At 48.0% G+C, this 27,735-nt stretch overlaps 1 protein-coding gene across 1 annotated transcript in view; it reads left to right on the top strand.

The window, feature by feature from the left end:
• The window catches only part of LOC119160098 (beta-1,4-glucuronyltransferase 1), a 33,234-nt gene extending 7,565 nt beyond the window's left edge, over positions 1–25,669 (top strand). Inside the window, exons 2-3 of the mRNA XM_037412826.2 lie at positions 19,636–20,844; positions 25,294–25,669. Coding sequence (XP_037268723.2) covers positions 19,654–20,844; positions 25,294–25,512 — 1,410 coding nt within the window. The 5' untranslated portion in view covers positions 19,636–19,653 and the 3' untranslated portion in view covers positions 25,513–25,669. The remainder of the gene's footprint in view (positions 1–19,635; positions 20,845–25,293) is intronic.
• Positions 25,670–27,735: the final 2,066 nt, after the last annotated feature.

The raw sequence follows: 27,735 nt of genomic DNA, 5'->3' as shown, positions 1-27,735 counted from the left end.
AGCATGACATTAAAAACTTACGGTTGGCAACATGGTGGAGAGAAACATCACAGGTCATCGAAGAAAATATTGCTTCGGCGTGAAGCGCAATTGATTCGTTGCAGCAGTAACCTTTGTTGTCTCGATTGAACTGAGTGGGCTCTCCTACCGAGAACTTCGGATATGCTCTAGTGTACCCACTCAAACGCCACCTCTGTGGTGTAGAAGAAAAAAGAAAAAAAAAGAAAGGGAAGCTGCAAAGGCGTTTCCCTTCTACACCCGAAGCATCTGGACAGGAACGCTAACATTCGGGAGCATAGAATTGCACGTTCTTGCTGTCGTGCACCCTTCCAGCTGACAGTTGCCAACGAAGCCGTCGCAGACGTGTGAAAGACCGTCCACAACCTACAGACATCGGTGACACTCTTCGTCTCCGAAGAAGAAACGAAATGTCAGCAGAGCAATTCACGCAATGTGTCGAGCACGTCAGTGTTGTCACTGAAAGGAGAAGTGACCAAGCACTGCAGCACCATTGTCGCCGTCCACGATGACTAAGCGAGACGATCTATAAGCTACCTCTACGATGTATACCTACTACACAGTTGTCCACATTTCGCGCACGTTTGCGAAGCTTCTATATTTCATTGGCAAAGCGTTCGTCAATGACGTAGACAGAGATACAACTGCCCTGGTTTCCATTTCTGTCCAAAGAAGAAGTGTGGAGAAATTGCAGAAAGAACGGACTGAAAATTGCCGCGTTGCAAAGGGAAGGGGGGAGAATTTTTTTTTCACTGAAAATGCGGCTGGTCTATACCCAGTCCATTACCGTGACAGGTCATACATCATCGCCGATGGAAATCGCGGAGGTCTGGTTCCCAGCAGCTGGGGTTTCGAAACAGCGTGAGTCCGAAAAATAAAGTGGGCGAAGGGAGCTGCATTGAGCAGAAGCGATTCCCATTGTTCGTGACCGGTGTACACTTCCCAAGTGGTCGATGGTCTCCGATTAAATCGATGCGACCCCCTTCCCGGCTCTCTTCTGAAGGCCGGGCACCCCACTTGCATCTGAATGTTTCTTGGAGTCGCGCAGCCCCTGGTTGGCTGGCTTCGCTTCATAGCGTCGCGCTTCGCAGCGAAGCCCAATCGGCTAGACGCGCATGCCGAACACGCCGTGTACGACACGAGTTCGCTCCTGCCGAACATGAACAGAATTCGGGGCACAGTATGCTTCGTTTTTATTTCGAGTTATTTCTTTCTCTGGGGTGTTCTTTTTTTTCTGCTTATTTTGCTGCTTCCGTGCGTTGCGCGTTAGCTCCATCGTTGCATTAAGAAATCAGTCTGGCACAAGTAGCCACCACGTATATTATGGCCTAGAAAAGAAACAAAATCTCTCAGAGTAAAACAAATTAGAGTGCCTTTCTTTCGGGGATGCATCTCACGAAATACGTGCAGCATGCTAAAGGCTAGCCTCGGACGTAATCGGGTCCTGGTATAATTAAGCTTTCACATCTTCCTAAAGTTGCCCTGTAGTTACACCCCGCTTTAGTAAAGCGAAAGCATTAGATGTTTCACCAAACGCGAAAATTCACCGTAAGCGTCGACCGTCGTCCCGCGGCGTCTACTTCAATGAAAGTCACGCTAAAGTTCACGTGCTGACATCATCATGATGGGACAGATCGCCAAGCTGTGCGACGTCACAGTCGCGTAGCTTTGGCATCATGTGACGTCATCCCATGACATCATCGCTCGGTCAAAGGAGGGCGATAACACAGAGGCCGTGCAAAACTAGGTACGCTCACAGTGCCTCCGATCCCGGAGACAGTGTTAAATCACGGGAGGTGCAGAAAGCTATAGGAGGTGGGCGAGGTACGTATGTTGAGTACGTTCACTGTGAAGGAAAATAAAGACATGCCGCAGAATCCGCTTGAGCTGAGCTCCAATGAACAGTAAGATTTTCCCTTTTGTGAAGGCTGAAAGGCCGAGCTGACCACCTCAAATTTTTGACGCGTTATATGGCAGGACATGAGCTCCATGAGACAGAGACGTGACTGAGTTGCAGCCGGAGTTGCTCTCGTTCCATCTAGCGTGACTCACATCTGCCTTGAGCTTGCGTTAATGTCGCTACCACACATCTATGTGAAGTTTTAATAAAGTGAAGGACACCAATGTCACCGAGAATCGTCTCATTTCAAAATCGTACGCTTCATTGGGGATTATTGCGATAAAGCAACAGAATAAAAAAAGAACCTTCCTGCGCTCCACTTAAAAAAAAAAAAGCCACAGCTTTGCCGCAAAGGCGAAGCAATGAACGCGATTGCAAGGAAATGTTTTAGGGCCGTGTGCTCGGATTTGGGTGCACGTTAAAGAACCCCAGATGGTTGAAATTTCCGGAGCCCTCCACTACGGCGTCTCTCATAATTATATGGTGGTTTTGGGACGTTAAACGCCACATATCAATCAATGAAAGCAATAGCAACAAATTGAAAAATCACACGCAGAATCGCAAGCAGATGTAAACGTGCCCCGCGTTTCTCACGCACAAACGTGGACCGTACTCACAGGTACAGATAAACGCGAATAAACGTCTCAGTATACTTCGGTGTGTCTGAAAAGCGCGCCCTTTTCGCAAACTGAGGCTGTGCAACGATTGCAGCGACTTTTGTGCGCCCGGTAACTACAACAGAATCGTTCCGACGAAACCCAAAGTCTAGCCAAGACGTACAATTCTCCCTACTGCAAGCTAAAGGCGCGCCGTACACGCACTTATTCTCTACGCGGGCCAAAGTACGCGTGAGAGATGAGAGCCGCCGCGTGCTCACTGCGCCATCTTGCTGATATTGCTGAAAACACGATAGTTACCTTCCCCTCCTCCCCGAGATGCCCACCAACAGTGGTAAGTGGTAGATATGAATAGCTTGCAGTTTGAACGGTGAAGGAGATACCTTTCGGTGGCTCTTGCACTCCACTTTCGGCTTCGGTGGGAGAGGGAGGTGTGATGGCTCGCTCCGTGCGAGGTGCTTCGGCGGCCGCTGCTGGCCGTGGCGTTAGGTTCCCTTCTGCACCATCGGATTACCGGTTTTTGTTGCCTACATTGCCGTCGGGTGACAGTATGGAAGAGTGTGTGTTTCTACACGGTGATTTGGAAAAAAGACCATACCGGTTGGAAGTCTTTCGGGCCCCGTTGGAAGAAGTGGAACTCATCAAGGCGATCACTGGCATTGGAGCCTTCCAGATGAATCACATCTGGCTGGTGAAGATGCGAAGCAAGGATGACAAAGATGCATTGCTCAAAACAGGTGGACTCCGAGTTAAGGGTGGCTTCTGTGCTATCATCGACCCTATCCAACATGATGTAACCGTGAAAATCCACTGGGTTTACTTTGCGGTCTCGAATGAGAGCATTCGACAAGCGTTAGGTGAGTTTGGTGAAGTTCTGGAGGTATCCAACGACAACTGGACCGTCGCGGGCTTTGAACACGCGATATCGACGACGAGGGTGGTGCGACTGAAACTGAAGGAAGGCGTGGTGCTAGAAGACTTGCCGCACCTTTTTAAGATTGGAGGGGGCACCGTCCTTCTTGTGGCCCCGGGTCGGGCACCGCTCTGCCTAAGGTGTCACATGCAAGTACATATACGACGAGACTGCCAGACTCCCCGCTGTGGTGTATGCCGAGCGTTTGGACATGAAAGTCAAGATTGCATCAGGAGTTATGCCAGAGTTACGAAGACCGCGCTGCCAACAGACGACGCCCAAGATAATCTAATGGACGCCGAAGAGGCTGGGAAGTTGGCCCCTGGCAGCAACGCCGTGGGACCCAACGCCACGGTTCAAGCAACTGGAGAAGAGACAGCCGACGCGACAACGAAAGACGGCAAAGACTCAACGAAAGAATCCGAGGAGTTGGCTGCAACAGGCGGCCAGCAGGACATTCAAGAATCGATGGAGGAAGACATGGGTACTAGTGGCGAGATCGCTACGCCAAAAGCCAGCACAATGTCTCCGGAAGCGACCACGGGACGCGGCAAGCGTTACCGAGTGGAGAGCACGGAACGCAACCTGAAACGCCCGGAGCGTCTGTGGCATCACGTCACGGGCGCTAAGAGTAAAAAATATGCCCTCAAAACCCGGTCGGCGTCATCGTCGCCGGTTCGGGGACAGGATCGAGACGCGTAAGACCCTGGTTTTCCCACTGCACGGTATACGAGACACGGTAAGCGCAGTATTGTAGTTTTCATCTTTGTCATCAACATGGCTAGCATGACTGCGACTTTATGCATCGGTACGCTGAATGTACGTGATCTAGGAACGCGTCGCCAACAGTACCAGTTGAAACGCTTGATGCAAGAAAAAAGACCTTGACACTCTCGCGGTCCAGGAGACTAAAGTTAGTACTGAGGACGCGACTGATAGCTTGGTAGCAGAATTTTCATTGCGGTACAATGCGTGTGTGAGCTATGCAGTGAGAGCATCAGCCGGATGTATTATTTTTGTCAAGAACTCTCTTGGTATTGTAGTGGAAGAGGTCAAAAGATGCCTACATGGGCGTTTTGTTTTGTGTGACTTTCGTTACGGGAACACTAAATTTAGAGTTATCTGTGTATACGCACCTACAAATTCGAGAGACAGATGTTCGTTTTTTTTGGGAAATGCAAGCGTACTTTGAATATCAGAAATGTGTGATTCTGTTGGGTGACTTCAATTGTGTTTTGACCCGAGGAGATTGCACGTATACTGCTAAATTAGGTGATGAAAGCGTTGGTTTGCTTAGAGACAGCCTTAATAAGTACTTTTTACATGACGTAGCTCTGTTTGCGATTGGTGGCAGTCGCCAACACTTCACACATTTTCAAGGTTCGAGTCACGCACGACTAGATCGAGCATATGTTTGTTCTGAGATAGTACTTTAATGTCAGAACTAGGACGTTTATGCTGTTTCCTTCAGTGATCATTGCTTAGTTTTGTTTGAGATAGGTAGAAAGGGCAAAAAGAAGGTTGTATGGGAAACATGGAAACTGAATACTAAGATAACTACGCACGAAGGGTTTGTAGATAAGACAAAGAAGGAAATCGAGAATTTTTCAAAAACGCAGAAAGGAGTGCCACGGAAAGATGGGAATTATTTAAGCAAAAGATAAAAATGAACGCAATAGAGTGCGGTTGCTACATGCAGTATCAAGCTCGAAAACAGGAACGTGAGCTACGGGCAGAGCTAAATGATTTGGTGAACATTGAAGCAGAAAACCCGGGCTTATACTCACACATCAACTGCAGGTTGTCAAAAACAAAATTGAATGTCTTGAAGACGATAAATATAAAGGCGCAATTATACGAGCAAGAGCTGAGAGATACCTCGTGGGTAAAGCCCCGACAAAGCGAGCCTTGTCAAATGAAAAGGCATATGCGCGAGCTCACGACATACTAGAGATAGAATGGAATGGTAAAATATTGAGAGAACATAAAGATCTTATGAAAGCTTTTGAAAACTATTATCAGGACTTGTTTGCTTATCGTGAACCAAAGGAGCCGGGTTTTGTAGATGAGTTCTTGATAGAAATGCCGACATTTAATGCTGAGGACACAACTTTATTGGAAATGTCTATTAGTATAGGGGAAATTGGGAAGGCTATCGATGATCTTGGCATGGGCAAATCACCTGGTCCAGATGGCATTAATGCCGCCGTTTACAAGGCGTTTAAGGAGGCTATGGCCGCCGCATTGCATGAGGTTTTTTCAGAGTTTTTAGATCGCGGAACTGTGCTTCCATCGTTTGATTGATTTGTGGGGTTTAACGTCCCAAAACCACCATATGATTATGAGAGACGCCGTAGTGAAGGGCTCCGGAAATTTCGACCACCTGGGGTTCTTTAACGTGCACCCAAATCTGAGCACACGGGCCTACAACATTTCCGCCTCCATCGGAAATGCAGCCGCCGCAGCCGGGATTCGAACCCGCGACCTTCGGGTCAGCAGCCGAGTACCTTAGCCACTAGACCACCGCGGCGGGGCCTGCTTCCATCGTTTAATCGGGCACACACCGTGCTGATTCCTAAAGGGAAAGAGCAACATGTTTTACGCAAAGTGACAGGATACAGGCCAATCACGCTAACAAACGTAAATTATAAGGTGTTTATGAAACTTCTGGCTAGGAGGATGCAAGGAATTATATACAAGTTGGTCGGGTCACATCAGACTTGCGGCATCAAGCGTAGGAGCATATTCACGAATATTCATGTTGCCAGGAGCATTTTGGAGTATTGTGACGCTGCGCTTCTAAAAGTAGCTATGTTGCAAATTGATCTAGCCAAGGCTTTCGACATGGTTCCACACAATATACTCTTCATGCTAGCTGAGTACGCTGGTCTTGGTGCGATCATATGTAAAGGTATTTGATTGGCATACAAAAGTTCAACCACAAATTTAATTGTAGATGGGGAACTCTCACAGCGCATACAAGTACTTTCCTCCGTGCGCCAGGGGTGTCCTTTAAGTCCTTTGCTCTTCGCTCTATTTTTGGAACCATTGTGTCAGAAAGTCATTCACCATGCAGGGATTAATGGTTTCAGGTTGCAGTCATGTGAAGTGCGTGTTTTGGCATATGCCGACGATATTGCCTTTTTTGCAGTTGATAGAGAGAGTGTCACTTCGTCATTAAAAATCACTCAAAGGTTTTGTGACACTAGTGGAGTTTAATGAACAAAGAGAAAAGCATTGGCTTATGGCATGGTAATTGGGACCTCACGCCCAGTTCCTTTGGAAATATTCAGTGGCTCACGACGCCTAGTCGTTACCTAGGAGTACCATTGGACAGTTATCAAGACAGTGAAGCATTTTGGCTTGGAAATGCTGAAGAACTGCGCGCAAACGCCGAAGGATGGGGCGGTCGTGGCTTATCAATTTTCTGTCAGTCAGCTGTATGCAACGTGTTTCTGGCTGCTAAAATTATGTACCTTTTTCAAGTACTTAGTTGTACGCGTAAAAGCATTCACGAAGTCCACAGAATATTCGCCACGTTCATCTGGAGCTCTACGTGGTAAAGAACATCTAGAACGAACTTGTTTCGGCGAGTTAAGCAAGTAGGGCTGTCTCTGTGTCATCTGTTTCTTAACGAAGTATTGTCACGTTTTCTGCTCATTAGAGACCAGAGAGACTCTTTTTTACGTTATTTATTTCAAACAACGCTGTTACACCACATGCCTGACTTCTTTATATCTTCAGACAGGCGAGAACGACGCACCTTGTCACCGTTCTTGCGCGAAGTTGTGTTCTCATATGGTTTTTTAAGGGCGAGGTTTTCAATAGATTACCTAACTAATGTGAAAAGAAAGCGCTTTATGAAAGACCTAATACAGAATGTTTTTCCTGTGCCCCTGTACCGTTCAAAGTATGAAAAATCATATGGTCATGACGTACTAAAGTGAGTGAAAAACATGTGTATAGTACCACCCAATGTGAAAACCTTCTTTTTTAAACTTCATACGGGAACTTTGCCAGTAAAAAACGTGGCTTGAAGAGAGAGGGATGTATGTACCATGGGGAAGCAGCTGTTTCCTGTGTAACAAACCTGAGACCATTGGACACGTGTTTATTGATTGTAAGAACGCTATTTTTTTTGGGGGGGGGGGGACATTTTACAGAGGACATTAAAAAAAGATTTACCTCTTACTTCATATGGAATTCGTTTTTTGCCTTGTGATAGTTCTGTGCAAAATTTGGATGTTATATTTTTACTTGGTCTTCATTCGGTTTGGCGTAGTATGCTATCGTACAGACACTGTGATGTGAGAGTTCTGTCCGTTAATGAGTGTTTCGTGGAAGCTGTTATAAAAGTGCGAGATGTGTATAAGACTACCGACTGTGTTGAAGATGTATTATCTTTGTTTGACGTGTTATCACGTATGAAACACGTGTGATAGTGATTGTCATATTAGCTTGACCTGTAGTCAAGAAGGCAATAAAGAAAAAAACCTTTCGGTGGCTCAGTGGTTAACGCCTCGCCTTCACGACGTGGAGGTCCCACGTTCGATTCCGTCCCACGTGATTCCGTTCGATTCCGTCTTTTTTCTAGAATTTTTTTTGCTTTCTTGCGTTTTCATATATATGGTACGTATACATATACAGTGCATGACATCCACACCGACGCCCACGCCGACCGAGAGTGCCCATATAATTCAGCCGAGAGTGCCAGTATAATCCAGACGAGGGGGCCCATATAATTGCTATCGCAATAAGAAGTTGTAGCTACTTGAAAAGTGTTCCGAACAATTCTGCCCAGTTCTTGCGTTCACAATAGCGATGTGGATTTCGATATGAATCTCTTGCCTTCTGATTCACACTAGTAACGCTTAGTACAGCGGTAAAACGAATGTCATCGCCTATCATATACTTTCAACTATTTTCATATGGTTTGTTTGTTTGTTTGTTTGTTTGTTTGTTTGTTTGTTTGTTTGTTTGTACACTCTGTTGGTCGATCGGCTGCATCGATCGTGCTGGTCTATTCGTTATAGTGCTCGACTGTTGACTTGAAGGCAGCGGGTTCGAATCCCGACCGTGGTGGCCGCATTTTGACGGACGCGAACTTTCTAGAGGTCCCCTTAAATTCGTATGTGCGTTACGAAATCTCAGGCGGTGTAATTTTCCAGAGCCCTCCACTAGGGTCTTCCCACGATCATATTGTTGTTTTCAAACGTAAAACCACAACAATTACTGTGCGTTAGTTAATTTTGAGATACACTTGTCTGCCATGCTTGGCAAGTGCGCAGTCACCAGCCAATCGTCTATGCGAAATTTCCTCGGCGTGTTTTCAAAAAAAGGCCGAGTAAACTTTATTTTCTTTTTAGGCTGGCGAGTTGATGCTAGCTTTGTGACATCAAGAGTGTATTGCAACAATGTCAGAAAAAAAAAGGAAAAATAAAGGTCAGAGAGAGAGAGAAAGGTGACGTCCACATGCACCAAATACCTCCAAGCTGTGTAGATGTGACGTCTTTGTTCCGCCTCTACCCGCCATACGTCGATCTTTCGTTCGTTTTCTTTATTTTCTTTTTTATAAAGACGCGGTACCTAATTGTTCCCAGAAAAAATTTTTTTCAGTCATTTCAATCGTACTCGATCGAATCTCTCTTTAGCACACTGCGGACGGAACGGCCTGCATCTTTTTCCCCGTTGAGTCCCGAACCAGTTTTTAATCTGTTCTCAGCGGACGGGTTTCGGAATGCTGCTTTTGTTGAACTGGCTTCTCGTTGACTCCCGCGAACTTCGGTAAAAGGCGAGAAGAGGCTTGCGAAAGGATGAACCGATGCGAAAAAAAAAAACTGTCGGGTATATTATTTCGCTTCGATGGGGCAGCTGAATAGACGTCCGCCAGTTTGGAGAGTCGCACCTCTTTTTACATGTTTTGCTCAATAGCTGTGCAGCTTTCACCTCGCTTCTTTATAGGCTTCATATCGTCGAGTTTGTAATGCACTCCACTTTTCAGACGGGTCTCGTTCACCCGGACTTTTTAATGGCTTTTCATGCGCGTTGGACTTGATAACATACTTACTCACAGACTTCCGCATGGCGGGAAGAGGAGGGAGTGGCGCAGAGAAAACCGCTACCCCCCCCCCATCATAATAATCTAAAGAGGGCGCCAACTCCGTGCGATATCTTTACTCACTTGGACCTTTCACATCATCTTTTAACGTAGGGCTATGTTTACGCGTGTTTTCGATGACAATGGCGACCAAGGGCCGCTGATGTGTTAAATTCAATCAACTGCTTGCTTCCCGTCATTAAACCGGAAATCGTGGACCAATGGCAGGCCTTTGTGAAAAGCACGTCATCGCTTCATCTTGATTTTTTCAACCACTGCGGAGCTATTTTTCCCTCAGAGTCTTCCTATACAGTAAGGGGCGATGGCCCTATTCTTGATCGAGGCTGAAATGCTGTAGGCCAATGTGCTCACATTTGGGTGCACGTTAAAGAAGCCCAGGTGGTTGAAATTTCCGGAGCCCTCCACTACGGCGTCTCTCATAATAATATCTTGCTTTTGGTACCTTAAAGCGCAATTATTATTATTATTATTATTATTATTATTATTATTATTATTATTATTATTATTATTATTATTATTATTATTATTATTATTATTATTATTATTCTACAGTAGGGGAGGCAATGCTTCCTCTAATAGCATTGCGCTGGCCTGCCAGTGCACTTACTAGCAATGGTAATACCTATTGTATACTTAAATGGCTTGTTGTAGTACTAAGGAGAGTTTTAAAATAATCGTAATAATAGCCAGATACACTTCCTTTAGAGAAAAGATGACAGGAGCTAGCTCTTTTTTTTTCGCCGCTGTCATGAAGTTAGTCTACCTTTTTTTTTTCGATTTCCAGGGCTGTATCTCCCACTGAAATTCCAGGCAGAGTCGACGGTTGTTTTTATAGCACAACTTATATGCTTCTACTTGTGCAGCTGTTATATCAGTCCAATGTATGACTCAATGTCTCGTTACGATACTACGCAGTGCAATATTTATTCTGCTGAGAATATCGCAGCAGTCGCGCTTACTTCCAGTTTGGTTTAATTTTTCGAAAGGACTCTTCGTGATAGTCACATGAAGTTAGTAGAGAACAAAGTAGTGCTCATCATTTGCCCAATGGGATGCGGGTGTTAGATTTGGCACGCTCCTTCGGATCAGAAAAGGTAGCGTAAAACAAAAGCGACACCAGGTGCAAATCGAAGCGATGTAGTTGACTGAGCGTCTAGCTGAGTTTCACCTAAAAAATGTTATTGTTCTCTAAATTGTCTTTTTTGTTTCTTTCTCTTTATATATTTATTTATTTCGAATAGTTAGGCGGTATTCTTAAGGAGCTGTCTTTCAAAAAGTTTTTAGAGAAATCTGCCACGTTCATCGTCTCGTTCTCCGATACTTAGTTTTTTTTGTTTGTTTTTTAACGGGATGCACACGATACTCAACACAGACCAAAATGTCGCTGCCCAACACGCGGGGCGCAGTCGCGTCTCACTCAGATGATGGCACTGGCCCCAATTTTCGGGCACATATCCAACACATATCTCGCTCCACATTCTGCTGAATTTTCGAGCCGCTTCAACGGGGCTTTCTTGAGCGACCTATAGATTTAGTATCAGCTGAAGATACGCACAGTAAGTTCTCTACGCCGCAGATGCCCCATTCGTTTTTTCGAAATTGCCCGGACCTGTCTTCTCGCGATATATTATTATATTTCTTGGCAAAGGCACGTTCGTGAACACGTCACACCCAAAATATTTGCTGTCCATTCGTAGTGACACGATTGTAATGCCCGGCTGTCGCTGGAACGGCTGGGCGTCACTGAGAGCTGGTCGCAGCATCGTTCTCTCCGTGCACCGAACTCAGACGTGCCAACCGCCGGAGCGCACAGTTCAGGCGGGATCGTTAGCGCCAAGGGGGCCGCGCTCGCGTTTGCGAATTCTTCGCTGGCTGCGCGGCCCTGTAGGAACCAGCAGGGTTGGAAGCGCGCGTCAGAGGGCACGTCGTATATACCCGCTATACGCGCACCGGATCAATGCTTGCGGCGCGAATATAAAAGGCTATGAAAAAAAAACGGGGAGGGTGATCGGGAGTGGCTCTCATACACTGGGCGTTCCTTTTGGGCGTTGGCCCGAGGGAGGCGAAAGGCACGTGCCCCATACACCACACGCTGCAGTTCCGGCTTCGCCTTGTGGCCGTGGCTTTGCAAGGAAATGGCCGCTTTAAGCGCGCGCTCCGTGATCCGAGAGGATGGTGGTGCCCCTTTTCGGAGGCTCTGCTTCCGAAATTGGGACTATACGCGAGGAAGGGACGTTAAGGAAGACGTCACCCGTATACCGTCCTCTTTAGAGAAACGGTTTCTCTCGTCCTTTACGTTGGCAAATAGTTCGCGAATGATGTTTTATTTGGGGTATGCATTCCGTCGCATATACGTACGTCGTCATCCTAATGCTTGTGCTAGCGCAATAGTTCTTTTTTCACAAATGACGGCACTTCATTCTGCGTGCATCCCCGGATTTGAAAGCATGAAAGCCTGGAAGAGTAGAACGCAAAGAACGTGATCCCGTCGAATTTCGAGATGTACTAACAAATTTATTGAACGCTGATGCGTAAAGGACTAAGACTTCTGTTTATTTCTGTTTTCTTCTTTTTCAACCCATTATCCTTCTCGTGTACTTTTTACTGTTTGGAATTTCACCTGTTTCTTTGTAAGTTCTTTTTTTTTGCTTCATTAATGGCTCTTTGAATGTTCCATTTAACTTGTGTCCCCCCCCTCCTTATGTAATTCCTAAACGGGAGCCTTTAGGGGTAACAATTTTGATGATGATTATGATGAACGGGCTCGTTCTGGGCGCCTTTCGTGCAATTTGGGTGTCTTAAACTCGCTTCAGCTAGCGGGCCGCCGTCACGAAATTAGTCCTTCAGAAATCTGTCAATGCAGAAGGTTAAATGCGGAGGGGGGAGAACATGTCGGCTCGTGTTGCCTTTTAAAACGCATGCAACTCTACGCGCAACAAATACAGTTCCGAAGAAACGATCACCCACCATGTGTGTGTGCACGCGTTTCAGTGTGCCAACACAAAAACTTCCTTGTGTGTTGTAGATATAGGCCCTCCCTTTGTCGGAAAAAAGGATTCTGGGAGAAGGAGGAGAAAAACTTTATTCATCCCAAGAGGGAAAAGTGCGGGGGTGGAGTGTCAGAGGAGCCTACCCAGCGTAGGTCTCCGCTACCCTCTTGGCCCAATCCAAGATCTGGTCCAGGAACTCGGGCGCCGAGCTGCACACAGCAGCCTCCCACTGCTCCTTACTATTAATGTGTAGAGAATCAGGTGGTGGGTTTCGAGTACACCCCCACATGATATGGCCTAGGTTAGCTCTTTGTTGACAGAAAATGCACAAAGGGGAGGGGCATATCGCGGGGTGTACAAGATGGCGAAAAGATTGGGTAGGAAACGTACGCGTCTGTAACTGGCGCCATAGTATTTCATGGTAGCGCGAAGCTCCATAATGTAAGGGGGGTATATGGTGCGCTGTAAGCGGTAGTGATTTGTTATATCGCGGAAGGTCAAAAGACCATCTCTCGCGCTGAAAAATGCCGCGTGGTCTAAGGCGCCATCAGAGGCCTGCGCTCGGCCGGTCATTCCTCGAGAACAGGTATGAGCCGCCTCATTGCCACTCAACCCCGCATGCGCGGGCGTCCATACGAGAGCAACGTCTTGCATGGGAGGATGTTTCTTAAGAATTGAAAGGGCAGTTGATGAGATGCGACCTGTGTGTAAGTTGCGTATGGCAGTTTTGGAGTCACTTACAGTCATAGTTATATTGGGGATGGATAGACCTAAAGCGATGGCAGCCTTCTCCGAAGAGTTGACAGTGATGCTGTCCGAGTTCGTCCTCAGCCCAGCTGACTTCGAAAGCATAACTTTTTTTTTTGCAAACAAGTGGCATTATAAATGGGCTTAAGTGGTGTCGTGTTTTCTTGATTTTTTTCCTTCTCTGGCCGTGTTCTTTTTTAGCATTTTCGTTATTTCATCTTTTATTACCCTTACCATCTTCCCCAGCACAAAAGCCAGTCTAAGCACTGGATAACGAGCTCCCCGTCCTCCCACTTGTTTTTTTTTTCTTCCTTCCTTCCTTCCTTTCTTCCTTCCTTCCTTCCTTTCTTCCTTCCTTCCTTCCAGTTACCACATCTGAAGTAAGGGCATCATTTCCGAAAGTGATTTAAGAAAGAGGATTACAAAAACACATTAATACCGATCTCCAAAATAACTAAAATCTGGACTCGAATTCTGAAATACAACGTTGTCGCTCTTTTTTTTTTTCACAGTAATGTTCTAAGAAACGGTGACAGCAAGAGGTGCCCCATAAAAACAAATGCACCCGTGACATCTGTGTAGCTTATCCTTAAAAAGTGTTCTTAATTGCGAGAGCCAAGAAAGTAATGCAAGTATACCATTTAGCAAAGGACTCTCATTGTGAAGCACGAAATAACTGCTAAAGTTTCAAACAAGCTCACTTAAACACGCCGTCGACGTTGCCTGTCAAGCTCTTTTCTGGTGCAGGCAGATCGCCGTGCATTGTGATAGAATATATATATATATATATATATATATATATATATATATATATATATATATATATATATATATATATATATATATATATATATGTGTGTGTGTGTGTGTGTGTGTGTGTGTGTGTGTGTGTGTGTGTGTGTGTGTGTGTGTGTGTGTGTGACTAAAACAGCTATGAGTGGTTTGCGAGACCACTGATGTACTGATGTAATTATACGTAACTATTGATTCTTTCCATATAATTATAAATTGAAGCAGTTTATTTTCCTAGATGTGCCTTCTGGCTGGCAGATGCAGTAGCAGTAATAAATATTCTGGTGATATAGTTCATGCTCACATGCGCCATGAAGATTGCGTCAGTGTTTTTATTTCCGTTTTCAACACAAAAATATAGCATATCCACGAGGTGAATGATGACGAGTGGGGCGAAGCGGACGGATGGTCGGACGGACGGAAGAACGTACGCATGGACGGACGCACGGATGGGCGCACGGACGGACGCAGACGGGTGGACAGACGCATTGACGAACGCAGGGACGGACGCACGGATGGACGCATGAGAGGACGGATGGACGAACGCAGGGACGGACGCACGGATGTACGGACGCATGGACAGATGCACGAATGGACGGACGCATGGATGGATGGACGGATGAACGGTTTTACTCACTGATGGACGGATGGACGAACGCAGAGATGGAGGGACGGACGCACAGATGGATGCGCGAGAGTACGGACGCAAGGACGTATGTATGAATGAACGGACGCATAAATGGACGGATTGACGCATGGATGGACGGACGCATGAATGGAGGGAAGCAAGAACGAATGGACGGACGGAAGCCCGGACGGACTGATGAACGCTTCGCCCCACTCAGCATCATTCACTCCATGGACATGCTGTGACTTTTATTATATATCGTACTATACAAGTAACGTCCTCTAGAATCGTACCAATTGCAATTTTCATCGTATACGAATTTCGTTATATGTGCAAGTACCGCCCACTACAGCCGCTTCAAGAACTAACAAGAGGTGGCTACATACGATTACGACCGAACGCTCAGCCCACGCCTTAAGAAGCTTCACCCCTAAAAAAATTATCCTTTGCTAGTTTCATCCCCATCTCGTCATCTTGTGCTTATGTTTTACCACCGTATATCTAGCTGTAAAGATGTACCAATTGACCACTTGAATAGTATATCTTGATGGACTTTCGGTGTAACGACGACAATCTGGAGTACGGTGCTGCAGAGTCACTGCCAATGTTGAAGATAGGCTGCATACACGCCTATTAGATCATGCAGTTCGATTAATTAAGCCATGTAGTCACTTCGCCTCCATTAAATAATAATGTGTAGGTGTTTTACGTCCCAGAACCACGATATGCTTACGAGAGACGCCGTAGTGGAGGGCTCCGGAAATATTTACCACTTTCATTACACAGCACATAGGCCTCTGCCATTTCAGGTGAGAACAATGTCTAGACGATGGTTGTGTTCATCGAATGTACGGCCAACAATTCTAATGTCATCCAGGTAGCAAAACAAACTTCCCACTTTAGTCCACGTAATACAGAGTCCATGAAGCGCTCAAACGTGGCTGGAGCGTTGCATAGGCCAAACGGCATTACATTGAATTCAAATAGACCATCTGGGGTTATGAAGGCCGTTTTCTCTTTGTCATTCGGGTGCATGGGGATTCGCCAATAACCAGATCTGAAATCCACGGAGGAGAAGTACGATGCCGCATGTAAACAACTGATGACATCATCAATTCTGGGAAGCGGGTAGACATCCTTTTTAGTAACAGAGTTGAGCCGTCTGCAATCCACGCAGAATCGCCATGTATACCATCCTTCTTTTGGACAAGAATCACAGGGGCAGCCCAAGGGCTCCACGACTCTTGGATGACCCTTTTCTTTAACATCTCTTCCACCTGTTGAGTAATCACCTTGCGATCCGCAGATGAGACACGGTATGGTTTCTGCCGGATAGGGTGAGCGGATCCTGTGTCAATCCCATGGCGAGTACGCCACTCGGGTACACTTATTTGCTCTTCTTTCTGCGCAAAGTCAAATATAGTAGCGTGCTTCGCAAGGACTTCGACCAAAGCTTGACGTTTTTCTGATGATAGCGACTTGTTTACCATACTCAGAAAGTTGGCTTCTGTATGGTACGTTGCACAAATAGGATCTACTCTCTCGTCGCCTAAAGATGCAATAAAACTGGTCGCATTTTGTTCGAAGAGGGCGAGTCGCATTCCGCAGAGTAGCATAACAGGTTCATTTGAATAGTACGACACCCATAAGGCCGATCGCCTATCACTGATCAACAGAACACAATGTGGAACGAGCACATTTTTCTTGGCGCAATTGAGAGGAATGGGCTCCACAAGAGCATCAAACTTTCCGGCGTCCGATGAAGAGGCGTCAACGCGTACGGTCTTCATCGAGTTGGGTGGCAAGACAACGTCCTCAATGACGGTGATAGATCCTTGACAGCACCTAGGATCGTCAATAAATGCCGATAGCATAATCTCGCCAGCACCGCAATCTACAGTAGCCCCGCACTCGCGTAGAAAAATCAATCCCCAAGATGATGTCATGGGTGGAGCTGGTCAGGACGGCGAATTCAGCCTCGAAGACCTTGTCACCCAAAGTGACACTAACAACACACACACCGATCTGGCACAGTGTCTCCCCGCTCAGTGCACGAAATGATGCACAACTGTCCCAGCGAAACATTACTTTATGTCCTAGCCGCAATTTGAAGTTAAGACTCATCACTGAAAGAGCTGCTCCAGTATCTATCAAAGCCATCGTAGGAAGTCCATCAATAAGCACGGGGACCCTATTTTGCGTCATAAAAACGGGTGGAGGCATAGGCGGATGTAGTGACAAATGTTCGGCGCCCTCACCTCCATTGGCCGCACCACCTAGTTTCCCGGAGGCAGGGAGGTGACGCGTCGACCAGAAGATGGGGAAAGGAACAAGCGTGTTGTGGGGGGTGTCAAGCTTCGCACGGAGGAAGGCGAGTCGTTGCGTAAGTTCCGGTGGAAATTGCGTCCTACATGTGTATCACTGTGGGTCGTTTGCTGGAAGCCGTCCCCAACGTACGCGTCCCGCATTGAACGCATACCACCGCGCCAGCGGTTTTGTCGAGAAGCTGATGATCCCTCGCAGTAGCGCTGCTGGGGGCGACGCCTTTGACCACAGAATCGAGCCACATGTCCACGGAAACCGTAGTTGTAGCACTGTCACGAGGCTAGTCAACCCACAAGCTCTCGTGCAGGTTCTTGTGCATACAAACCGATGAGAAAACCCACATCGGTAAAGAGAACACGAGACCATTTATGCACACAAGAAAAACAACTAAATATATTTTCAATAAACTAGATAAAGAGAAAGGAATAAGAGGAAAAACAAACAAAGCACACAAATTCGAGGAGAAGTTAGCCTAATGACCGCGAAATGCTAAGGATGCGTAAGTTCCGCAATAGCAAAAGCGACTGTCACCGTTCGGTCGCGGCACTCTTGTAGACGGCGAGGGTTGATGCGATGGGGTGCAGACAAGGTAGATCAGAGGTCCAAGCGTTGCTCGTGGTTTAAGGTATCTCCGGGCGCACCAAGGTCAGTGACCTCTCAGCGTTCGTCCTCCGACGCTGGGACGTAGCCCTGGAAACGGCACGAGCCTGGCCAAAGCCAGATGGTGAGAAGCCTGGCCAACGCCAAACGACGAGCAGCCTGGCCAACGCCAGACGATGAGCGGCCTGGCCAACGCCAGACGACGAGCGGCCTGGCCAACGCCAGACGATAGATGATGCTCGGGTGCCCGACCAGGTGGGAGCCCGCAGCAGCCTTGCCTCAGGAACTCGGCCCCGCGCCCTGGTAGCTCGACCCCCGCGCCCTGGTAGCCTGCTTGCCTACGTCGCGTCCCGGCCACGTCTGCCCCGTTCTTCGTTCGGGCTTCTCCCAAACCAGCGTGGGGGCCTCTCATTGGTCCGAACTTCACGCGCCTCGTCTGCCCATCGTCTTTCTCACTGAATACATCGCGAAAGCGCGCGTCCACACCATCGGTCGTCGTCGTCTTCTTTCCTATGCCGGTGCACTCGCGCACATTTTAAACCGAACACTGGTTGCACTCGCGCACTTCACGAAACGCGCACTTCACTTATCACAAGCACACAGGGGCCTCACGCACGTCGCCAAACCTTCCACGAGGCGCCATGTGCCCATGATCGTCCCACGAAGACACCATTGTAGGTGGTTGGTGGGAGGCGTTCTGGAAACCATGGCGATGACGTAAGTTGTCGGTTGGGGGCTCTGGTGCTCATGATTGGGGCACATCATATAGCGTGGCGTCAACGGCAGCACACATTGCGTCGTATGGCGGGGAGGTGTTGATAGCAGGTGCTTTCGGCGGGTTGACAGCATCACGTCGTCCAAGTTCTTCGCGTACGATTTGCCTGGTCATTGAGGCAAGATCACAGGAGGATGTTGGAGGGACGTCGACACTTGCAACGGTGGTGATGTTGGCAAGTCTACCAAATTTGGGAGTGATGCGCCTAGCTTTCAGGGTCTCAAACGTGCGGCTGTGTTGTATTACGTCCGCTACAGACGCCAAGGTGTCCTTGCCGATGAGGAAATTGTAGACATCCTCAGCAACCCCTTTGAGGAGATGCCCTACCTTGTCATCTTCTTTCATGAATGGGTCTACAGACTTGCACAATTTCAGAATCTCTTCAATGTACGTTGTGCATGTTTCACCGGGGACTTGAGCACGCTGCATCAAAGTTTGCTCAGCGCGCTTCTTCTTCATCAATGGGTCCCCGAAGCAGCTCGCTATTTCTCTCTCAAACGCTTCCCAGGTCGTTATTGTTTCTTCGTGGTTTTCAAACCGCACCAACGCCGTCCCTTGAAGAAACGATCCGACGTTGGATAACCAGGAGGCCGCATCCCAACAATTGTATTTACTCACATGGTTGAAGTGTTTCAGCCATTCGTCGACGTCTTCTCCGACCCTCCCAAAGAAGCTTCCTGGTACTATGTGTCGGGGCCACGTAGCGCCAGACGAAGAGTGCGTGGTGTCGCCGTCAGCAATCGGATCCATAGAGAGCGGTGGTAGACCAGCCAGTCAGCGGCTTCGGCGTAGTTCTTGAGGTAGCGCTTCCGTGGTCGTTCGCCTGGAATCGCTTCGCTGTACCCCGCACCTCCACTAATCTTGTTACGGTGAGATGCCTTTATTTACATGAGATGATGAATGCGAGAGTCCGGGGATCTGGCCGATCACCGCTCGTGCCAACCTCGTTCTCCTCTTCTTCCACGCGCCCCCTCAGTATCGTAGCAATATGAAGAAAAAAGAAACGACAGAAGCTCATTGCGGGCTAGACTCGCAAACAGGTCTGCTTAGGTAAATTCTGGTGCGAATATTGTAGCACAAAATGCTAGAACGAAGGAGATTTTTGTGGACGTGCTGTTATCGATACAATGTCGTGAAATCGACGCTCACGCGCTGTTGTTCAAGATGTGTGCGTTCACAACTTAACATGACGGTACGAATTTGTCCACACAGGTGACCACGTAGCCGGTGATGCGAAGAGCATGTCTTCCTGGAAACCGATGCCTTGGACGAGGCCCGCTAGCCTTGATTGTAGTCGGTGCCCTCGCCCTGGGGGAACTGATCGGCCTGCTGGTGATCAACCGGATCAACCCTTCCCCGGTGCCCGGGTCTTCTCCTCCGTCATCTCCGCAGCAACGTCCCGTTAACTCCGCTGTCCCCGTTGACGAGGAGGTGACGCCTGCCGGAGGCGCGCGTGGTGTCCACATACTGGACCTGCTCGCGCAGCGCACCCCCTTTAAGTTCGACGAAGACGCAATCGAACTCGACGCTAGCAGAAAGTACAAAATCGCACGCTCTTTCCTCTCTCCCGATGCGGATTTCGGCTCGCCGGACGCTGGCGAAGTGTGCCTCGCCACCCAGAGCTCGCTTGACCGCCTCCACACGCTCGTCGAACTGGCCCAGCTGTGGAATGGACCTTTGTCGCTGGCCGTATTCGTTGCGAGCGCGGCGCAGTTCCAGGCGCTACGCGCCTACCTCGCCCTGCTGCGCTCCTGCTCGGAGCCCGTGCGAGCCAACGTGCGCGTGGACCTCGTCTTCCCGGTCGGCGTCAACGTGACGCGCGCCGTCCCCTGGTCGACCCGCGGCAGTGGCGGTGGCCCTGAATTCTCGTGCTCCAGCCACGCGTCGTTGCTGCGCACGCTGCACGCTTCGGGAGGTGCCCGCGTGATCCGCGGCAGCGTCAAGCAGATGCTCTACCCGCAGAACCACTTGCGCAACGTGGCCCGGGACGGCTGCTCGCCGCAGAAGTACTTCTTCGTCGTCGACATCGACGTGATGCCCAAGCCGGGCCTGTGGGACGAGCTGTCTGATTTCTTGGCCTCGGCCAACAGTGGCCGGCGGCTGCCGTGCGTAAAGTGCGTGTTTGTGGTGCCCACGTACGAGGCGCGCGAAATGGTGGCCGTGCCCAGGACCAAGCGCGAGCTGCTCGCAATGGTGCATCGCAGGGAAGCCCGCCCCTTCCACGAGAAGTCATTCGTCTTCAACCAGTACGCGACCAACCATGCCGCCTGGGAGGCCCTGCCGCACTCCGAGGACGGCTTGCACGCCGCTTACAGGGTGCAGCGCTACGAGTTCTTTTACGAGCCATTCTACGTGGCTGGCAAGGACGTGCCCCGATACGACGAGAGGTTCGTCGGATACGGCTTCACGCGGAACACGCAGGTCAGTGTGCACACAGTGGTGAGCTTGATGCATTTTTTTCATGCTCTTATCTTGAATTGCTAATGTAATCATGGGATTTAATGTCGCTATTAGGAATCCGATCGAACAAGCGATTCGTTGGAATCATGTTGAGATAAGTGTTTTTGACAATATGAAAGTGCTCATATGTAGCGCCCGTCTCTTCTCTTGTATACGTAATCTTTTTTTTTCTATCGTAAAAAATGGGATTTTGTCATCAGTCACAATGACTGTATACATCTGTAAGGAAGCGTTGTTGCACCGTGAATACACGTGTTAGTATCACGGCAACGCAAGACGTGGAGTCTGATGAAGTGCTGTTTATCACAGTATACAAGTATCTTGTGGTAGCACGTACACTGCTTCTGCTGTCTAAACAAAAGCGCTACAATTGTAATCTAGATGTTCATGTACGAGGTGTGGCTTTTTATCGTCTCCCAGATGGCGCATGCTTGTTTGGAAGGCACAAAGATCAGATTACCACGCAAATTTTCGAGGCCTTTTCAATGCGCCAGAAAGGAACCTATACGTGTCTCATCTGTCGTTCTCAGCATCTGTCGCTCTCTAAAACGTTGTCTTAGAACGTTAATAAGTATGTAGTGTGCTTATGTTTTTGTTAATTTTAAATGCGAAGCATTTCTTGCATACCGCAGACAATTTTCGTCTGTCTGTCTGTCTGTCCGTCCGTTTGTCTGTCCGTTTGTCCATCCGTCCGTCCGTCCGTCTGTCTGTCTGTCTGTCTGTCTGTCTGTCTGTCCGTCTGTCCGTCTGTCCGTCCGTCCGTCCGTCCGTTCGTCCGTCCGTCCGTCCGTCTGTCTGTCTGTCTGTCTGTCCGTCTGTCCGTCCGTCTGTCCGTCCGTCTGTCTGTCTGTCTGTCTGTCTGTCTGTCTGTCTGTCTGTCCGTCCGTCCGTCCGTCTGTCTGTCTGTCTGTCTGTCTGTCTGTCTGTCTGCCCGCCCGCATAAACGTTTGGGTGCTTTCGTGATCACCTCCTTCACTTGGGTAGACCGAAGTTAATATGCGAGGGTAAGAGGATTTGACTATTATTACTCTCTGGCTGTGGCATGAATAATGTGGAAATCCCTTCGCGTATGATATTAAACCCTTTCCTCCAAACACTTGTGGAACATACCTGTATACTACGGGCCGCGGTATGTGATTACACGTGTTGGGCAGTTCATATCCTTAACAAGCAACGGCGAGAACAAACATTGGCAATTTAAATCGAGAGCATTCCGACATCGCCAACATTGACCCGACGAATGCAAAGAATATATGTTATGGTCCCAGCACGAATCGAACCAAAGTATCATCTGCGTGCAATCAAGTACTCTACCACAAAGTCACACCAGGTCTCGGAACTACTTTGGAAAAAAAAACACGCAGGCGTAATTTTGGTGAAACTGCAACAAGTGCATGTGGTCGCAGTGCTACCCATCTAATTTTATAAACGCTACATATGCGGGCGTCTCGCCGGTTTAACGTCAATTGTAGTTAAGCGCCATCCACGGTAGTCGGCGCGCGCAGCGCAGCTCGAGCTGGCCCAGGCGACAGATCAACCACTGGATGGTGTGGGAAACTCGAGTAGCTACGAGGTTGAAGAAGACTGGACGAAACGATAGTTTCGCGCGTTCGCCGGTTTGAAGGGAGAGGGCAGAGATGAAGAAAGAGGGAGACGGGTGGGAAGAGGGGTGCGAGCTCTGATGCGGCGAGGGAGAGGAATAAGCGAGCGTCGGTAAGCGGCTTCGAAGCGAAGTATTTAGTGTCGTCACTGAGGGCGTTGTCGACGAACGAAGTGGCTATTAAAAGAGAGAAAAGAAGAGAAAAGTGAGCCCCGTTATTGTCTGCTTCGATGAGCGACACCGCCACAGTAGCTCACAAGGGATGGGGGTGAGGAGGGATAAAAAGGATAGGAGTAAAGATGTGGGAAAGCCGAAGAAGGAGAAGAGAAGAAGAGACGTGTGGTGGTAAGCCACAGCGAGCGAGGACAAACCGAGGGGATAGAAGAGATAGGATAGATGGAGCACGGTCACTGGAGTCCGAGGACGGGGCGCACCTGCGAGAGCTCCTTTCGGCGTCGGTGGATGGCGTAGAACAAGTCCAGTAAATCAGAGCTGCACTGTCGGGCGTTGTCGAAATGAATGGTAGATGCGCTGTCTGGTGTGTCGGTTTCGGTGTCGCCAGCCAAATTGGCCAGATTGCATCGCTCCGCGGTGATTAACAGTGGCCGCTTTTCCAAAAGTTCAAAGTGGCTATGGACTATTCGTAAGAAGGGCTTCAATTCGCCCATTTGACTCGACCGGCTAATACCACTGGTTAAAAAGTCAATTGTGTTAATACTTAAATTACTGCCACAATTATTGTTTGTACGAATCTAAAGATGGCTCCTGCCACAGGAAAGCCAAAGCCACAAGTAGCACGCAGATACCCCCTTTCTGTGATTTAAAAAAAAACATATCGAACACAATTTTTGAAACACGCTGTATACAGCATTTATTTATTTACTGACTTATTTATTTAATTAATCTATTTATTTGATACAATCTGTCGCGTGGACACTTCATTTACACTCTAAAAAATTGAGTATTTGGGGAGTGTTTCTGCAACTGTCATCTGCTTCGAGTACTTTGCTCCTGCTATCACCACGCATGGTTCCGGTAGTTCGCTGTCATGAATGGCGCGCGTGTCATCATAGCATTCTTGACAGGCATTCTTGACAGGAAGGTGGCCAGCGCTGGGATATCAAGAAAGGAAACGCGAGCAAGTCACATGACGATTGTGGTGTAGCAGAACTACTGAAGTACATCGCATATGCTAAATTATTGTTGAGCAGAAACAGATGCATTGCGTTTGTGATCGTTTGGTCTGTTTAGGAATAAATAAAGGCTCAAAAAAGAAAACGAAGAAGAAATGAAAGAAACGCTCAAGCTTTAGTTGACTACAAGATACATCACGATTGCTATATGCCATCGTGCGGTTTGTAAACAATGGAAAGCTATAAGGGGTGCGAGTCGATATGCCCAGGTTCGTATAAATAGCCTCCCAGTCGGCTGCAGTTGCTTTGTGACCGCTCGGAAGCATTGCATCGAGCCACTCGTTAGCAGTCATTATCATTTCACGATAGCGTTGGCGTTGCACGCATACATGTGCTGCGATAGATTGCCTTAAATGGAGTGCCTCCGTCGGGTTAATGGCGGCCACCTTTCTGCATTGTTGCGGTGGTTTTTCACTCTTCGGCCTAAATCGACGTTACTGTTGTTCAGACATAATATAATGTGTACAATGACTCGTACAGTGCACAGCAGCGCCGCCCAATCACAGGTCATTGCAGTGTGAATCAAACGGGCTACTCTTCAAGGGCGTAGGCACAAAGTGGGCGCTCAGCATGGCCACACACACCTCCTGTATAGCATACGAATACACGGTCGTACGTAGCGAAGGGAAATCATATATATATATATATATATATATATATATATATATATATATATATATATATTACATTTACTAACCCTGCCTGCTAGCATGGCGTGAAAAATTTATTCATGTTGTAGGCCCGTGTGCTTCATAATCATATCGTGTTTTTGGGACGTTAATACCACATATCAATCAAACCAAAATTTATTCACGTAACCTATCCACGTGAAAACTTGATCGAGTTCGAGATGCACGACAAACCACAGCATGACGCGGGGACGGTAAGAAGGATGAACGAGACGCTGTTCGTCTTCTCCTTTTCATCGTCCTTGTCTCGGGCGCGGCCGCTGGATGCGCTGCCTATCCAGCGGCCGTGCCTCGGGTATAGTCGCGCCGTGATTCAACAAGTATTTCAGCACGTAACGCTGTGCGCACAAGCACTTGGGCGCGTTTACCGTGCAAGCGGAAGGTCGTCAGGGTCTGTATCACAGAAAGAGAGAGAGAAGTAACTTTATTTATCCCATCTTAAGGGAAAGGGGCTGCAAGAAGGCGAGGGATCTTACTCGCGGTAGGCCTCTTCTACCACCTCAGCCCACCTTAGGATAGTTTCATGATGGTCGGGGTTGTAGCGGTGCATGGCGGCCTCCCACAGCTCCTGATTACTTATTTGTTTACGAAGGCTGGGGGGAGGGGAGTGGTTTCGAAATTGCCACATAATGTGGTTAAGGTCCGCTTCTCTTACTGTACAAAACTTGCAGTCTGAATTCGGGTATATTCCGGGATACATTTTGTGGCATAAGGTAGGGGAGAGAAAGTTAACACAAAACTACGCCCTGACAAGAATGAGAGCTTTCTGCCTTTCCTTGCATATTTATCTCTCTTTCTCTCTCTCTCTTTCTCTCTCTCTCTCGCTGGTAGCACGTGTCTGACGTTACTGTTCTTTCCTATCAGTGTGTCACGACACTGCGCCGACAGCGTCTTCGACTTGTCTGACCCGTTGCTTGGCAACCTGCAGGTGTACGAGACGCACGCAGCTGGATTCGAGTTCTGGGTGCTGGATGAGGCGTTCGCCCTGCACCGGGGCATGCAGAACCACCGAGCCAGGGGCTACTGGCGCGAGCGGCAGAACACGCTCAACCAGCGCAAGCTGGCGGGCTTCAAGCGGGACGTTAAGAGAAAGTACCTCGTCACCAGGACCACGCTCCCTCCGGCCACCAAACCGCCGTTGCTGTGACCAACTCGTTGAGCGTTTCACTTTCGATGGCTGCGTGCGAGCGTTTTTGTGAACAACACAGCGTAGGCTGTCCTTTTACACGTTAGCGGAGAGTATTGACGGACAAGCAGTTGTGAGGCGTCGTTTCGTTAGTGAGGATCGTCCAGCCAAGTGTTTGTCAGGTGCGCGGTTGGGACGAAAGTTTAAGAAATCACGTTCCTGGATACGTGCGTATCTCTCACTAACACGGTGAACAAACGGCTTTCTGCATACAGAGATACAGCTTGAAGGATAACATTATTACTCTATACAGTTATCGGTGAACGAGCAACCTCGAATATCGAAGATTTCTCGACCACTGATAACGCACTGCATGCACTGCTGCTTTACGAAGGGTGCTGGCGCTTGACCACAAGAGAAGCTCGTTGGACATGATATAATTACTTAGATATATCAGTGGGACAGCAAATCCGTTCAAAAAACTTCGAGAAGGGACATAACATCGGGATTATTATTACTTTTTGTTTTGTTTTACCGTCCGAGCTCGCGTAAGGTCAACACGAAAGAGCCGACACGCACAAAAGCTACAATAAATTTATCTGAAAAGGTGTCTTGCTTTAAGCTAAATGCGCATTTTTGTAATATGATAACTTGGGAAGCCTTAGAAAACATGTGTACAGTTTGGTCTGGAGGTGAAGCATCTGACTTCGTGCTCGAGCCCTACCACAAGCGATGGCGGCATGCATGGAGTGAGGTGCCAAGCGTGACATGCTGCTGCACTGCAAGAACAAACCGCTAGAAGATGCAGAGGGCGAGTGGCAACGGTGCGATGAGCACCACCATCAGCGGCGCTATAGCTGTAAACGACTGTCAGCACCAAGTTTACCGCGACGCTTATTGTCATTCTCACTTAAACAACTGTTTGCAGTCTATACTAAGTTGAAAACCGCTCAACGGAAACGCTGTCACGCTGTCGTGACTTTTGTGCCAGCAGTACAGAATGCAAAACACTGCTGCGGACGCCGACATAATATATGGAGTGGTAAGTGAAGAAGATACCTTTTGTTACACAACGCGAAACTTCATTGACTCCAGCTTGCCCGGTATTGAAGTCTGTGCGATGGTGTGGTGGTACAAGTGTCACCTGGGTTCGATGTTTCCGCAGCTCAGCGCATTTCGCCCAACTCTTCTAATGCTACGCGCATGTCACATGTGTGCGTCAGTACACCGACACCACGGTGACGGTGGTGCGCCTCAAGTGCCCTCTACGTTGGCGCAGTAGTATGACGCTTGTAAAGAGTTCTTACAGGAGCTTAGAATATATCGGGTGCTAAGGCAACTTAAAGTTCAAACGAACGTGTCCTGACTTGAGCACGAAAATATTGAACGTCGAAAATGCGGTGCCAAACCAAACCCCGAAGAGCCCATGAGTACCCGTGCATAAATTTCATTTCTGTAGAGAGCTACCCTGTGTTCTTGAGGCCCTATATATCGAATCACTTGCAAATAGCTGCAAGCCCGTTTGACCCAAGCCCGATAGCCTGGGCTTGTGCAGTGCTGTAATCTCGAATCACAACTGTATGCCGTTGTTTCCACTGTGTTTTGTCTTCCACTATAAGCAAGGACAAAATATAATACGGCAGTGAGAACACTGATGCTATATCGTTACGGCGACTGCTTACGGAACCGTGCACATACCTCCACACTTCACGTGGTGCTGTATACGACATTCCTATCTTCCTCGAGCATGTTTCACGATCAACAGCGAGCATTGCCTTGGGTGCTGTGGCAATCCGTATATGTGACACCGCATGCATCTCTGTGTAGGGGTTCCTATTATAACAGCGCAATAGTGGTGCGTAATTCTGGGATAAATGCTTCATTCATCATGGAGGAAGTAAACAGAAAAAGAGAAGAGAGGGAAGTTAACCAGGTAAACTTCCGTTTGGCTACCTTACACTAGAGAATTAGGGGGAAGAAGGTAATTCTTTAAAAAAGAAAAAAAGGCAGAAAGGAAAGAAACTGGAGCGTGTAGAGCACGATAACTGTCTCTCATGTGAGGACACCTCAACCGATACGCTCACGGGGGAACGGGGAATGAAGGGACAGTGAAAGTGAAGAAAAGTAAGTATAGGGTAAAAGAAAGGAGCATTAGAGAGGGAATATAGAAATACGAGAAGAAAGAAGAGAAGAAAAGAATTATTGAAAAAATTATTCTGGCAGCTGTTTGAAATTTTTAGATAG

This window comes from Rhipicephalus microplus, chromosome 2 (genome assembly GCF_043290135.1).
Source record: "Rhipicephalus microplus isolate Deutch F79 chromosome 2, USDA_Rmic, whole genome shotgun sequence".
Classification (NCBI taxonomy): Eukaryota; Metazoa; Arthropoda; class Arachnida; order Ixodida; family Ixodidae; genus Rhipicephalus; species Rhipicephalus microplus.
The sequence above is the reverse complement of the archived record's forward strand: the minus strand, read 5'-3'. Positions and strand labels throughout refer to the sequence as shown.